Source organism: Haliotis asinina, chromosome 5, assembly GCF_037392515.1.
Source record: "Haliotis asinina isolate JCU_RB_2024 chromosome 5, JCU_Hal_asi_v2, whole genome shotgun sequence".
In the NCBI taxonomy this organism is placed as follows: Eukaryota; Metazoa; Mollusca; class Gastropoda; order Lepetellida; family Haliotidae; genus Haliotis; species Haliotis asinina.
In genome coordinates this window covers 20,866,387-20,878,873 of record NC_090284.1, presented here as the reverse complement: position 1 = coordinate 20,878,873, position 12,487 = coordinate 20,866,387, and the positions used below count along the sequence as shown (strand labels likewise).

General features: G+C 39.0%; 1 protein-coding gene across 1 annotated transcript in view; it reads left to right on the top strand.

Annotated features, from left to right (window-relative positions):
- Positions 1-12,487, top strand: part of LOC137285134 (bifunctional heparan sulfate N-deacetylase/N-sulfotransferase-like) — a 40,476-nt gene that overhangs the window by 21,248 nt on the left and 6,741 nt on the right. Inside the window, exons 5-12 of the mRNA XM_067817362.1 lie at positions 223-408; positions 883-1,011; positions 1,435-1,617; positions 2,807-2,903; positions 3,250-3,373; positions 3,597-3,771; positions 4,247-4,417; positions 10,030-10,139. Of these exons, the coding sequence (XP_067673463.1) occupies positions 223-408; positions 883-1,011; positions 1,435-1,617; positions 2,807-2,903; positions 3,250-3,373; positions 3,597-3,771; positions 4,247-4,417; positions 10,030-10,139 (1,175 nt within the window). The remainder of the gene's footprint in view (positions 1-222; positions 409-882; positions 1,012-1,434; positions 1,618-2,806; positions 2,904-3,249; positions 3,374-3,596; positions 3,772-4,246; positions 4,418-10,029; positions 10,140-12,487) is intronic.

Below are 12,487 nucleotides of genomic sequence, written 5' to 3'. Positions count from 1 at the left end.
GTTTGAAAGGAATATTGTGATACACTGGTATGTGCGTAATACAGTGCAGTCCTACTATTTTGACATTTACAGACCTTTTGAATTACTTAATTCCAAAACCAACACTTGAAGATATTTAACATCCAGACCCAGATACTCTGTTCCCACAATGTGTGAATCACCATCGGTCATTATAGACATAACATAGACCTGGTCACTAATCAAATCACAAACTGCTTGCAGGAGAATGACATCAAGGTCCAGTTCCAGTACGCCGTGGCCCCACACCACTCAGGGGTGTACCCGGTCCATGATGCCTTGTACCATGCCTGGCACAACGTGTGGGACATCAAGGTGACCAGTACGGAGGAGTACCCCCGCCTCTACCCATACTGGCGGCGCAGGGGGTTCATACACAAGGGTATCATGGTGAGTGGAGAAACTTGGTATTAGTGGTATTCTGATGTACTACAGTACAGATTTTACGGGATGTCCAATATGCTAAATTTTTAAATAGAATTGAGATTTCTTGTAATAAAAACATATCCTCTCTTTCTGCTCAGAAAACAAAATGGCAGGCTCTCATTCTTATTTTGCTTGAATTATAAAGTTTTTGTTTAGTCTGTTGTTTGATGCTGCACTCAGCAATTATCCGTCTGTATTGTTCCCGTGGTAAATAATAAAATCTGGACCAGACAATCATGTAATCAACAACATGAGCATCAATCTGCGCAAATTGGATATGATCACATGTCAACCAGGTCAGCAAGTCTGACCACCAAGTCCTGTTAGTGTTGCCTTAGTCATGGTTTCTGTAGACCACTTGTACATGGAATGTAAAGGAAAAATGTTGGACTTCAGACATGAGCATGATCGTCATTATAATTCTGTCTGGTGTCCTAGGTGCTTCCACGTCAGACCTGTGGTTTGTTTACACACACTGTCTACATGAGTGACTACAATGGGGGAAAGGACGAGCTGGACAAGAACATTCAAGGGGGAGAACTCTTTCAGACATTCCTATACAGTCCGGTAAGTGAGTGAATTGCCTCAGCAATATTACAGCTTTATGGTGGCGGTATGTAAGTAATCAAGTCTGGACAAGACAATCCAGTGATCAGCACCTCACTAGAAATCTATAATACTTGATTAATATGTGTCACAGTACTGTACTTGCTTTCTGGTGGAGGTAAAATGGGACCTGAAGACCGAGGTTAGATGCCAACATAGGCACAATGTGTGGAGCCCATTTCTTGTGTCCCTGCTGTGATATGGAGTGGAAATAATGTCATAACATCATTGAAATCATTTCCCCATCACCACTACAAAGAGAAGATGAAGCTGATACTGTGTATGGGATGGAAGATGATGATTCATATAGTCCACTTTGTATCTTGACTGTATGAATAGGGGATTTGATTATGTGTTAATATTGCCTTGTTTGTGCGAACGCAGGTTAGCATCTTCATGACCCACCTGTCCAACTATGGTAACGATCGCCTTGCATTGTACACGTTTGAGAGTGTGGTCAGGTTCATCAAATGCTGGACCAACCTCCGTCTGAGAAGCCTGCCTCCTCTACAGCTGGGACTCAAGTACTTTGAGATGTACCCAGAGGAACGGGACCCTATCTGGCAGGTAGTGTCGGGATTAACACTTGATGTTTGCGGTTTTTAAGACTCATAATCTGTGTTTGGACTGTGTGGAAGGACTAGAGTCTGTGTTGGGACTGTGTGGAAGGACTAGGGTCTGTGTTTGGACTGTGTGGAAGGACTAGAGTCTGTGTTGGGTACTGTGTGGAAGGACTAGAGTCTGTGTTGGGTACTGTGTGGAAGGACTAGAGTCTGTGTTGGGACTGTGTGGAAGGACTAGAGTCTGTGTTGGGACTGTGTGGAAGGACTAGAGTCTGTGTTGGGACTGTGTGGAAGGACTAGAGTCTGTGTCGGGACTGTGTGGAAGGACTAGGGTCTGTGTGGGGACTGTGTGGAAGGACTAGAGTCTGTGTCGGGACTGTGTGGAAGGACTAGGGTCTGTGTGGGGACTGTGTGGAAGGACTAGGGTCTGTGTTGGGACTGTGTGGAAGGACTAGGGTCTGTGTTGGGACTGTCTAAAATGACTAAATTATGGGTTAGGCCTGAGGTCTATGGGAAGATTCTGATGCAGGATAGGGCTTGAAATCCTCAGATCCGTGATTGGACTTAGATCCTTAGAATGACTCTCATCCATGGTTTGACTTGGATCCATAGAACATCTTCGATCCATGGATAGACTTGTGCCCTTGGAACAACTCAGATCCATGGATAGACTTGTGCCCTTGGAACAACTCAGATCCATGGTTAGACTTGGATCCATAGAATGACTGATTCAGGGTTAGACTTGGATCCATGGAATGACTGATTCATGGTTAGACTTGGATCCATGGAATGACTGATCCATGGTTAGACTTGGATCCACGGAATGACTGGTCCATGGTTAGACTTGGATCCACGGAATGACTGATCCATGGTTAGACTTGGATCCATAGAATGACTCACATCCATGGTTGGACCCAGATCTTTGGTGACACTTGCATGAGTATAGGATTGAGACTCCGATCCATGGTAGGACTTAGATACATTTTGTTTTTCACATATATGTTCTATTTTCCCTGTGTGTGACTTGTGATAAGTTTTGCAGTAACAAGTCATAAATTCAGCAAATGAAGCATGAAATCTTTTTAGAACTAGAGAGCACCAATTCAACAACCTATCCCTATGTGATGTACTGTAAGATTCTGCTTACAATGTCATACTGACTCAGATGCTTTCACACACATTGTTTCTTGCAGAACCCATGTGATTACAAACGTCATTTGATGATTTGGTCATCCAACAAGACCTGTTCCAGACTGCCAAAGTTTCTGGTTATTGGGCCACAGAAAACAGGTTAGTTATGAGATAGTGCATGGATTTTACAAGACTTGTTCAGCAGTGTTGCTAGTAATAGATGTCGTAAAATGAACATTATTCATGTTGGCGCATGATAGTATGTATTGGGTGATAAAACATCAGTATGTGAAAACATGAAGTCAGTATTTACTCTGGTAATTTGCTGTGCAATGACAAATTTACATGATTTGCTGGTGACTGCTCTCAAACAGGAACTCATAATATAATATTGATCTTGGATTTTCTGGTTTGGAGTGATCTTTTTACAATCTGTTGTCATTTAGTTGGAATGTTAGAGATAGTAAACAAAAAATTAACCCAAACAACAAATTGCCACTTGCAGGAACAACAGCTCTGTACACATTTCTGCAGATGCATCCATCGATCTTTAGCAACTTCAACAGCCCGGAGACCTACGAGGAAATCCAGTTCTTCAATGGCAATAACTACTACAAGGGAATCGATTGGTCAGTTTTTTATTGATGTTTATTGGTCAGTTTCTTAATGAGTTTGATTCGTCAAGTTTTTAATGATGTTTATTGATCAGTTTCTTATTTTCTAATGTGTATTGGTCAGTTCTGAATGAGTTTTATCGGTCAGTTTTCTAATGATGTTTATTGGTCATGTGTATGGCCTGGCCTCTTACAGTTTTATCTGTTACGTAATTATTTTTTTGGTTCTTCCCTACAGGTACATGGAGTTTTTCCCAGTCCCTGTTAATTCTACCTCAGTGTTTCTGTTTGAGAAGAGTGCGACATACTTTGACAACGACCAGGTTCCGATGCGGGCTCATGCTTTGTTACCAAGGGCCAAAATAATATGTATACTTCTCAGTCCCTCCAAACGGGCCTACTCATGGTACCAGGTAAGTGGGCTATCTGTGGAATGTCATCAGTACTTTGGGTGCAAAGCAACCTTCGCCATGGAACAAGGTGGTCTGATAGCCTAATCGTTAAATTGTTGGCTTGTCACGCCAAAGACCTGAGTTCGATTTCCCACATGGGCTCAATGTGTGAACCCCATTTCTAGTGTCCTCACATTGATATTGCTAAAATATTGCTAAAGTCACGTTCACTCACTCCAACATAGGAGGAAAGAGTTAAACCATTCCAAGCAGGCCTAAACAGTCCATGTGTCTTGATGCCTACTAGACAATACACAATTTGACTTGTATCCCAGTGACCATTGTTTCAGTATACTGACAGATTTATTACATTGTAGATATTGGTTTAAATGTGGAATAGTTATGAAAATTTCTAGTGTGTGAAGCACTTTTTTTTTTTTTGTAATTATTGTGTTATTATATTTTATCAAAATGTGTCAAAATGTGTTGTCTTTAGCACATGCGGGCACATGAAGATCCAACAGCACTCAACTACTCGTTCCATGAGATAATCACTGCAACAGAAATGGCGCCACGGCGAGTCCGAGAACTCCGCAGTCGCTGTCTGAATCCTGGGACCTATGCACAGCACCTGATGCGATGGATGGACTACTACTCACCAAGACAGGTAGCAAATTTTATGTTGACTGCGTCACCTCATAAGCTTTGTTAGAACACTTACGACTAACGTAAGTAGACAGAAGATAGATAATGCTGATCTTTAGCAAATCATCTTTTGTTATCCATTGTAATTTTTACATTTTGTTATGATAAATATCCTAAATCTATTTGTCATATCTTCAGTTCAGAGCAAAATAAAAAATTGGCACAGTCTTCTGCAACACCTATCATGGTGATGATATGAAGACATTGATGGTTTCATTGTGTGAACTTGTCAGGGGTTCAGAATTGTTTTTAAAGCCACTTGCCACATATTTTTTAATTGCCCAGACTTTATGACATAATCTTGATGATGTCATTGTGAAAGAATAAATCAACATGGTATTTGATGATAATGATCACTGTACTGTTTATCAAAAAGTGATAAATTGCAAAGAAAGATAACTCTACTTTATTATCATTGTGAAATTTAATGACCACATTTTGAGCAGTTCTATAATGAAATCCAAGTTTATTTGCAGTTTGAAACCATAAGTGGAAGTTATTTAGTTGCCCATGGACAAATAAGATACAGTTATATGATTGCCCAAAATGAAAACTGACGTGTTGGGGCGTCAGGCTATGGCATTTTGTAACCCCTGTTTATAGATAGCCAGATGACATCAAAGCTTCAAAATTATCTTTACAACATTCAGACAACATTATCTGATCTCTGTATCTTTCTTGTTGAGAATTGCTGTACAGATCAGTTTAGTGTTGGACTGATGCCTTTTATTGTTTTTGGATTTTCCTGAAGATTGAATGACATTCATTTTCACTGAACTGAATGTATCCAGCTTTAGTCAGCTAAATGTGTGGCACCAGTAGTCCTCCTCCAGATTTGGAGTCAAAGCAATTCCTGTCTCCTGCCATCTGTATATTGTTGTAGATAATTAAAACACAGAATGGTGATGTGCATTGGATGATCAAGGATGTTTGAGAAGCTTTTTTGACTCACATGATAGGTACAGAAAAAGATATTTCATACCATCAGGAAAAGGTGGGGTAGCCTTGTGGTAACAGCATTTGCTCAACATCAAGGATCACCAATTACTAGTTGTGAGTAAATATGGAACATTTGTTATTCCAGGAACCTGCAGGAAATCAAAGTGTAAGACACACATGGGACAATCTATTTACTTTGTTCTCACATGATGTGAACATTGGTGTAGTCTGGCTTAACAAAGGTTCTTGCTATCTCCGTATGGGAAGATCTTGCTGGTGTTGGTTGTGTCTGTATTAAATGTTTGTACCATGTCAACACATTGCTTACTGGGATGATTCTATGTTCTTCTCTGTCTAACTGAGAGATTTCAGTACCACTCAGGACACAGGTGTCCATGTTTGTTCAAAGATCACTGTTTGCTGTACAGATTCATAGCTCTGGATGATGAGAACATACGGCTTTACAATGGCTTTTGCTGTTTCAGTGTGGGATGATCCTGTTCGCTTTTGGTGTTCTCTGTGTAAAATGCATATAACATGCTCTCAGCTGTATTTAGTACTTTGTTAATTTCTCTGCAGGATTTTTGTGCAGGTCCATGATAAGTTCACTCTTTGTCTAGCAACAGATCATTCCTGCACCAAGCCTTCATAAAGTCAGTGGGCAAAATTACGAGAAATGGAGCAGACGCCAACAAAGCATCTGTATGTCATACCTTATGACATCATAAATCTGAGACAATATGGTGTAGTTTTCTAGCTTTACAGTGGCTCTTGCTGTTTCAGTGTGGGATGATCCTATAAAGGTGTTATTGTTGTGCAACATGTATATAACATGCTCTCAGCTTAATCTAGCAGTTAACTTATTTCTCTGAAGGATTGGCTATGCAATCTAGATTTTTGAAGCTCTCTTAGCACTAGGATGGTCATTAAGTTAATGTTATGTATGGCACTTATGACTGTCCCAGCACTAAGAGAGATTCGAAAATCTATGCCTTGGGCTGACTTGCACAAAGCAATCTTAGCACTACAAAGATTGTAACTTCGATTCTTCAACATAGGCTTAAGATAGTTGTAGCACTAACATTGCTTTGTGCAAGTGGGCCCTGGTCCATAAGTTCTGTTTTTAGTCGAAGACAGATCATTTCTGCTCTGAGCCACCATAAAGTCAGTGGCAGACGCTAATTATACATCTGGATGATAAACCTGATGAATAAATCTGTGGAAAACTTCATACCTGGCATTTGGAAAGTTTGACATGCTCAACCAGATGCAACAGTCTCTTGTCAGGGTTGCAGCATCTCCAGTGTCCCGTAACTCATGACACATACTGTCCAATTACTGACATAATACAACAAACAAACTTGTCTGGTGGTTAGCTTGATTGGAAGGAGGTAGTTGTCTTCAGGTGGTCGAGGGGAATTGTTTTTGTTTTCAAACAGGTTTGTTGACAGTGAATTGCAGCTGCGTTAAAGCTGTGGAATGATGAGGCAGTTACAACATGCATTAAAAAATATTCAAATGTTTGTGTGTTTAAGGCCAGGCCAACTTTATTTCTTCCTTTACAGACCTTTGTCCTCAGAAAACTTAAGGCAGGAGGTAGAAAACAAATCACCAAAGTAAAATTCCTCTTAAGTACTAACAGTTTTTAACTTTTGGCATTTTTTGAAATGTATATGGGGCAAAAAGCAATCTAAAATGAATTTTCTTGTAATTTTACATTTTTTGCCAATAAAAACATTAGGATTTAATTTTTAGAGTGGGGAACATTCACTTTTACTTTTTTTCTTATTCTTGAAAAAATATGGCTGGCAGATCTGTAAAACAAGAAATAAAATTAGTCTGTCCTCAGGGATATTAATATCTATGAAAACTGAAGTGAATTATATTAAGTGACCGGCATTAAGAAAACAGTCATTTTGAATGTAATTTAATCTTATTTGATTGATTGAGGGTGTCCAAACACAGGAGCTAAGTTATTGGTGAGAAATGTATATAGTGTTTTTAACTTCTGAAGTGAATCTTTGCGCCATATTGGGATAACCATTGTCTCTTTACATGATGTTAATAACATTTGCAGACTACTACATTTGAGAGTTCCAGAAAAATGATTTCATCTAAAAATTCTTGTCATCAAGAATCCAAAAGTTGTTTTTTCTGAGTTTATTTGAAACCTTTGTTATTCCAGGATCCCGTACAATGGAATGACTATGTAAGACATATTTGGGACAGTCTGTTTACATTGTTCTCACCTGATGAGAACGTATGGTGTCTTTTTCCTTTACAATGGTTTTGTCTCCATGTCAGATAATCCTACCAGGTGTAAATGTATTCAACATGTAAATGTCAACACATTGCATGCTGGGACAATTCTGTACTACGCTCAGAATACAGGTAGCCATATTTTCCAAGGTGTTGCCAGTGTTCACGAATGGTGTTTTAAAGTAACAAGACATTGGGTTGTGTAAGTTTCAGATGCCTGTCTGACCCACTGAAAATTACACATGTCAGATTTAACATTTCTTACAATTGGCATTGAAATTATTAACAAAATTAAAAGTTATAAACAGTGAACAAATGTGACTAGTCATGTATGGCAACTTTAGTCGAAATCATTGTGAAGTATACAGTTGGACACTGGGACCGTCTGGCTGTAGACTTCCACTGGACTGTTGGCGAATCTGTTGATTTGTTCGAGATACTATTTGTGAACACTGCTGTTTGCTGTGCAGAGATGCATTGCTCAAAAATGTCCAAAACCTGTGGCTATTGGTTCAAATCCCAGTTTACCCTGATTATGTTTATTATTTGTCTTTATTTATTTATTTTGGTTTACTGAAAGTGTAGACGTTTGAAATCTGTGACATTCAAGGCTTCTCTGCCGTATCAAGCAGACATCCATTAAACTTGATGTTCCATGGTAGTATTAAACTGTGGCATTAGACTCACTCTTTCACTCACTCATTCATTTTGGTCACTTTCACTGCTTCCAAGTAAATATGCAAAAAATAAATAGCTGTAGAATGCATAATTTTTCTGTATCGTGACTCATGCTATATTGTTTATCTCTGTTCTCCCTCAAACGGTTAAGTGGAAACTTTAATCAGTTTCAGTTCAGTGCTCACCCTGGATTTGCCTCCCTTAACTTACCCGCTAAGAACACCCACATGACATGCAGTCCTCACTCCCTCCTTAATCGCCGATGTGGACGTTTGGGTGGTTTCTTCAGTATCCCTTCCTGGCTTATATCGTTTCCTTTGGGTCTTTGATGTAGTGAATGAGTGAGTGACTCTCATGCTGGTGACAAATATTATTTGAATGTGAAGGGATGACCCGAGAATGACTTTTGGTTTGTGACCAACATACCAATGCTCATTGATTTGCGTTAAATGAAAGTTAAATGAATCTGTCATAGTTTCATATAGATGAGAATTTTATGGATGTCAACTTCTTTGTTGTGATGGCATCTGTAGAATTCTTGCCTTTATGTGTATCACTTCTAAATGCTATTCAAGTACATCAAGTCATCATTTCATCAGCATTTAGCAGATATGCTTTGATGCTACTGAAATATTGGTCATTCATAACTATTGATGATTCAGCAGGTATTGGGAATGTGAGAAGGGATAATACTTTATTATTACCGTGTATACCCACGTGTATTGCGACCCCCCTCTACACCCCTTCAAAATCAAGGATAAATCATACACCCTGTGTATAATACAACCATGGATGAAGCACATGACCGGAGACAATAAAAAAGTCTTTTGTCATGTGTTGTTGTTTTTATATGAAAAATGTAAGATCTTATACGCCGTGTATAATGTGACGCCCCCTTCCTGACCCCCTTATTCTAGGTACGAAAAACTTGCATTATACGTGAGTATATACAGTATTTGTTCGTATGCATTTGAAACCTATGAAATGAGAGGTGCCATGTCATGTATCATCCCAGAATTGTACCATCTGATTATCATTATCAGATACAGTTATCCTTAGTATCATGTACATAATTATTGTTTTGTCACAGATTTCATTATCATTTTTGTGACTAATTGAATATTGAGTATACTTGAGGTTATTTTATGTTCCCGGGCAGAAGGGTAGCTCAGTGGTTAAAGCATTTTATGTTGCCTTGAAGACCTGTGTTCAATTCCTCACTTGGGTGAAATATATGTGCCATGTTTTTGGTTTCTTCTTTCCTTATATTATTTGGGGCTGCAAAGATTCCGTCTGATTCATCAAAAATCAAATCTGACTCCTTAGTTTTGATTTTTGATAACCATTATCACTGTTTCAATTTGATATTTCAATACCTCTTTAAATTATTTCCACACAGCTAGAACGTAATTTTGACTTCAACTTGAGCAGTTTCGAGTGCTGAAATAAGGCAAAATGTGGATGGTTGACACCAGTATAATTATCCAATGAAAATTCTTTTGAGCAGACATCGCAAGGTTGAAAATGGATTTCACGTTCAAAAAGCCAACCCAGAGAGTAAAATGAAGGGTGATGTTTTTACTCATATGAAGAATTGAATCGAATTGAGGGCCAGTATCGAAAAACAAAATCAAATCGAGGTCAGGATGTTGCTAAAAGTGGACTATATCTACACTCTTGCACTGTTTTCTGTTCCAGCTTTTCATCATTGATGGTGAGCAGCTGCGCAATGACCCCATTCATGTCATGCATCATATTCAGCGCTTCCTGCATATAGACATGTATTTTGACTACAGTCAACACCTCAGGTATTGTACAGATAGATTTATCACATCCCTAGATACTGAGAGCATTTAATCTCCATTCTACAGTAGATACACATGATGTCAGCATTGTCAACATGTGATCCGATACGACTGAACTGGTCATAGAGTCTTCGAGAGATGCCAACCAATCTGATTTGGGCAGTTTCCCTTATTTTCAAACACAAAGTGACAAAATTTCTCTCTGATTTGTCTTTAAATAATCCGATTTTTTATTAAAAATCTGAATTTTATTAATGGTATGCAATTTCTTAAGTCACAAGTGATCTATTTTAGTCTTGATTGGTTGGAGCGTTTGGATGCTTAGCATGTGATATTTTGAGTCTCGATTATGTATATTGCATGTTATTGATGACAAAGTTGAAACATATACAGTGTTCCCAGAAATTATTGAGAAAATCTTTGTTTTTTTTTCTAATGATGCTAAGATTGGAAAAAGGGCTTTCCCTATATACTAAGCATACTAAATAAGGGAGACAACTCTTGAAGGCTTAGAAGGCAGCTCATTACGTCAAGAGTTATCTTCCTTGTCTGAGCAGACTGCTTCCTGTGTTGACATGGCAGAATTTACAGCAAAAGAGAAAAGAAAGCTCATTCTAGATGATTTGAAAGGGGTGAGGCTGATGCCAAAGTGTTAGCTTGTAGACATGGTATTCCTCTGTCTACAGTATACAGAACTTTGAAGAATATTCAAACAGGAACCGGGATAGAGCACAAAGCAGGGGCAGGTCGGCCTAGGAAATTCACTGTTGTGGATCGCCGAAGACTTGGGCAGATTGTGATTAGGGGCAAATTGAAAAGTGTTGAGAACATCAGAAATGAAATGATTAGCAGAGGAAGTCCTCAGGTATGCAATGAAACAGTTAGGCAGGAATTACAGAGACTTAATTGGGTGAAAAAACGTGGAATTCCCTAGCCGTTGATGAAAGATGCACAAAAGGAAAAACGTTTAAACTGGTGTCGGGCTCATGAAAATCAAGATTGGGATAATGTTTTCTTTTCGGATGAAAGTTCTGTTTGGCTTTTCCCTAATTGTGTGAAAATTTGGACTAAAGATACTGTCAAACCTATCTACCAGGGACCAAAACATAGCCCGAAGTTTCACATGTGGGTTGGCATATCGGCTCGCGGAGTGACGCCATTGTGTGTTTTCACGGGAAACTTGACAAAAGAAAGATACGTTGACATTCTAAATGGTCACCTTCTTCCGACAGCACAAACATGGTATGAAGATGATTGGATTTTCCAGCATGATAATGACCCAAAACACACTGCGCGCTACACAAAACAGTGGTTGTCGGGCGAAAATGTTCAAGTTTTAGACTGGCCCAGTTACAGCCCAGACCTAAACCCAATTGAGAATGTGTGGGGAGTCATGAAGGACAGAATAAACCAAAAGGGACTGAGAAATATTGAAGATATGAAGGCTGAGGTGGTCCAATATTGGGATACCCTGTCACACGATTACCTACAAACTTTGATGGGTAGTGTGCCTAAGCATATTCAGGCATGCATTGCTGAGCGAGGAGGTCTAACAAAGTACTAAAACAAGACTGAGACTGTAAAAGGATGATGTTTTAACATGTTTATGTAAGTTAGTAGAAGTTAATAAACGTAATGAGTTACATGACGCAACATGATTCTCAATAATTTCTGGGAATACTATACATGTCATGGTTCACCTTCATTGCTCAGGCATGACTCCATTTTCAGTAGATTCAGAGTTTGTATCTCTACCACTTAATCCATTTAGTCCAAAATTTTAGTTTACCATTTCACTGTGACATGGGAAGTAACAAGTCATGCAGCATTGGACAAGTGACATCGTTTCTTGGGCCTGAAGTCAACTGAAAACCACTTGGACCCACAGCTATTTGTTTTCTTCAGGTCTTCATGGTCAACAGTTTTACCTTCTGATAGCTAAGAGTATTATTTCTATATCAAAATGTAGGGCCTACGCATTCTGATCAGGACCCACAACTTCTTATACAGGGATGAGAAGTTCCTCGAATCAACAGATTTCCGTGTATTTGATGGCACTGGTGTGTGGTGTCGTTCATGATATATGTTATGTTGTTTCAATCAACACGACTCCAAAGAGGCCTAGCCCATTTTCCTCTTTTTTTACTCATACCCATTTTCATCCTTGCCTATGGTTCTGAGTGATTTAGGGCCTGCAACTTTTCACGGTGAAGAGCAAACACTGGAGTCATGCTAGCTCCATGAGCTTTCTCCTTTGTGGTGGGGATTTCAGTGCATTATAAATTACATTATAAAATAATTTTTCTTATCTTCATAACAGGTTGCCCAGTATAGATCTATGTGTAACCAAG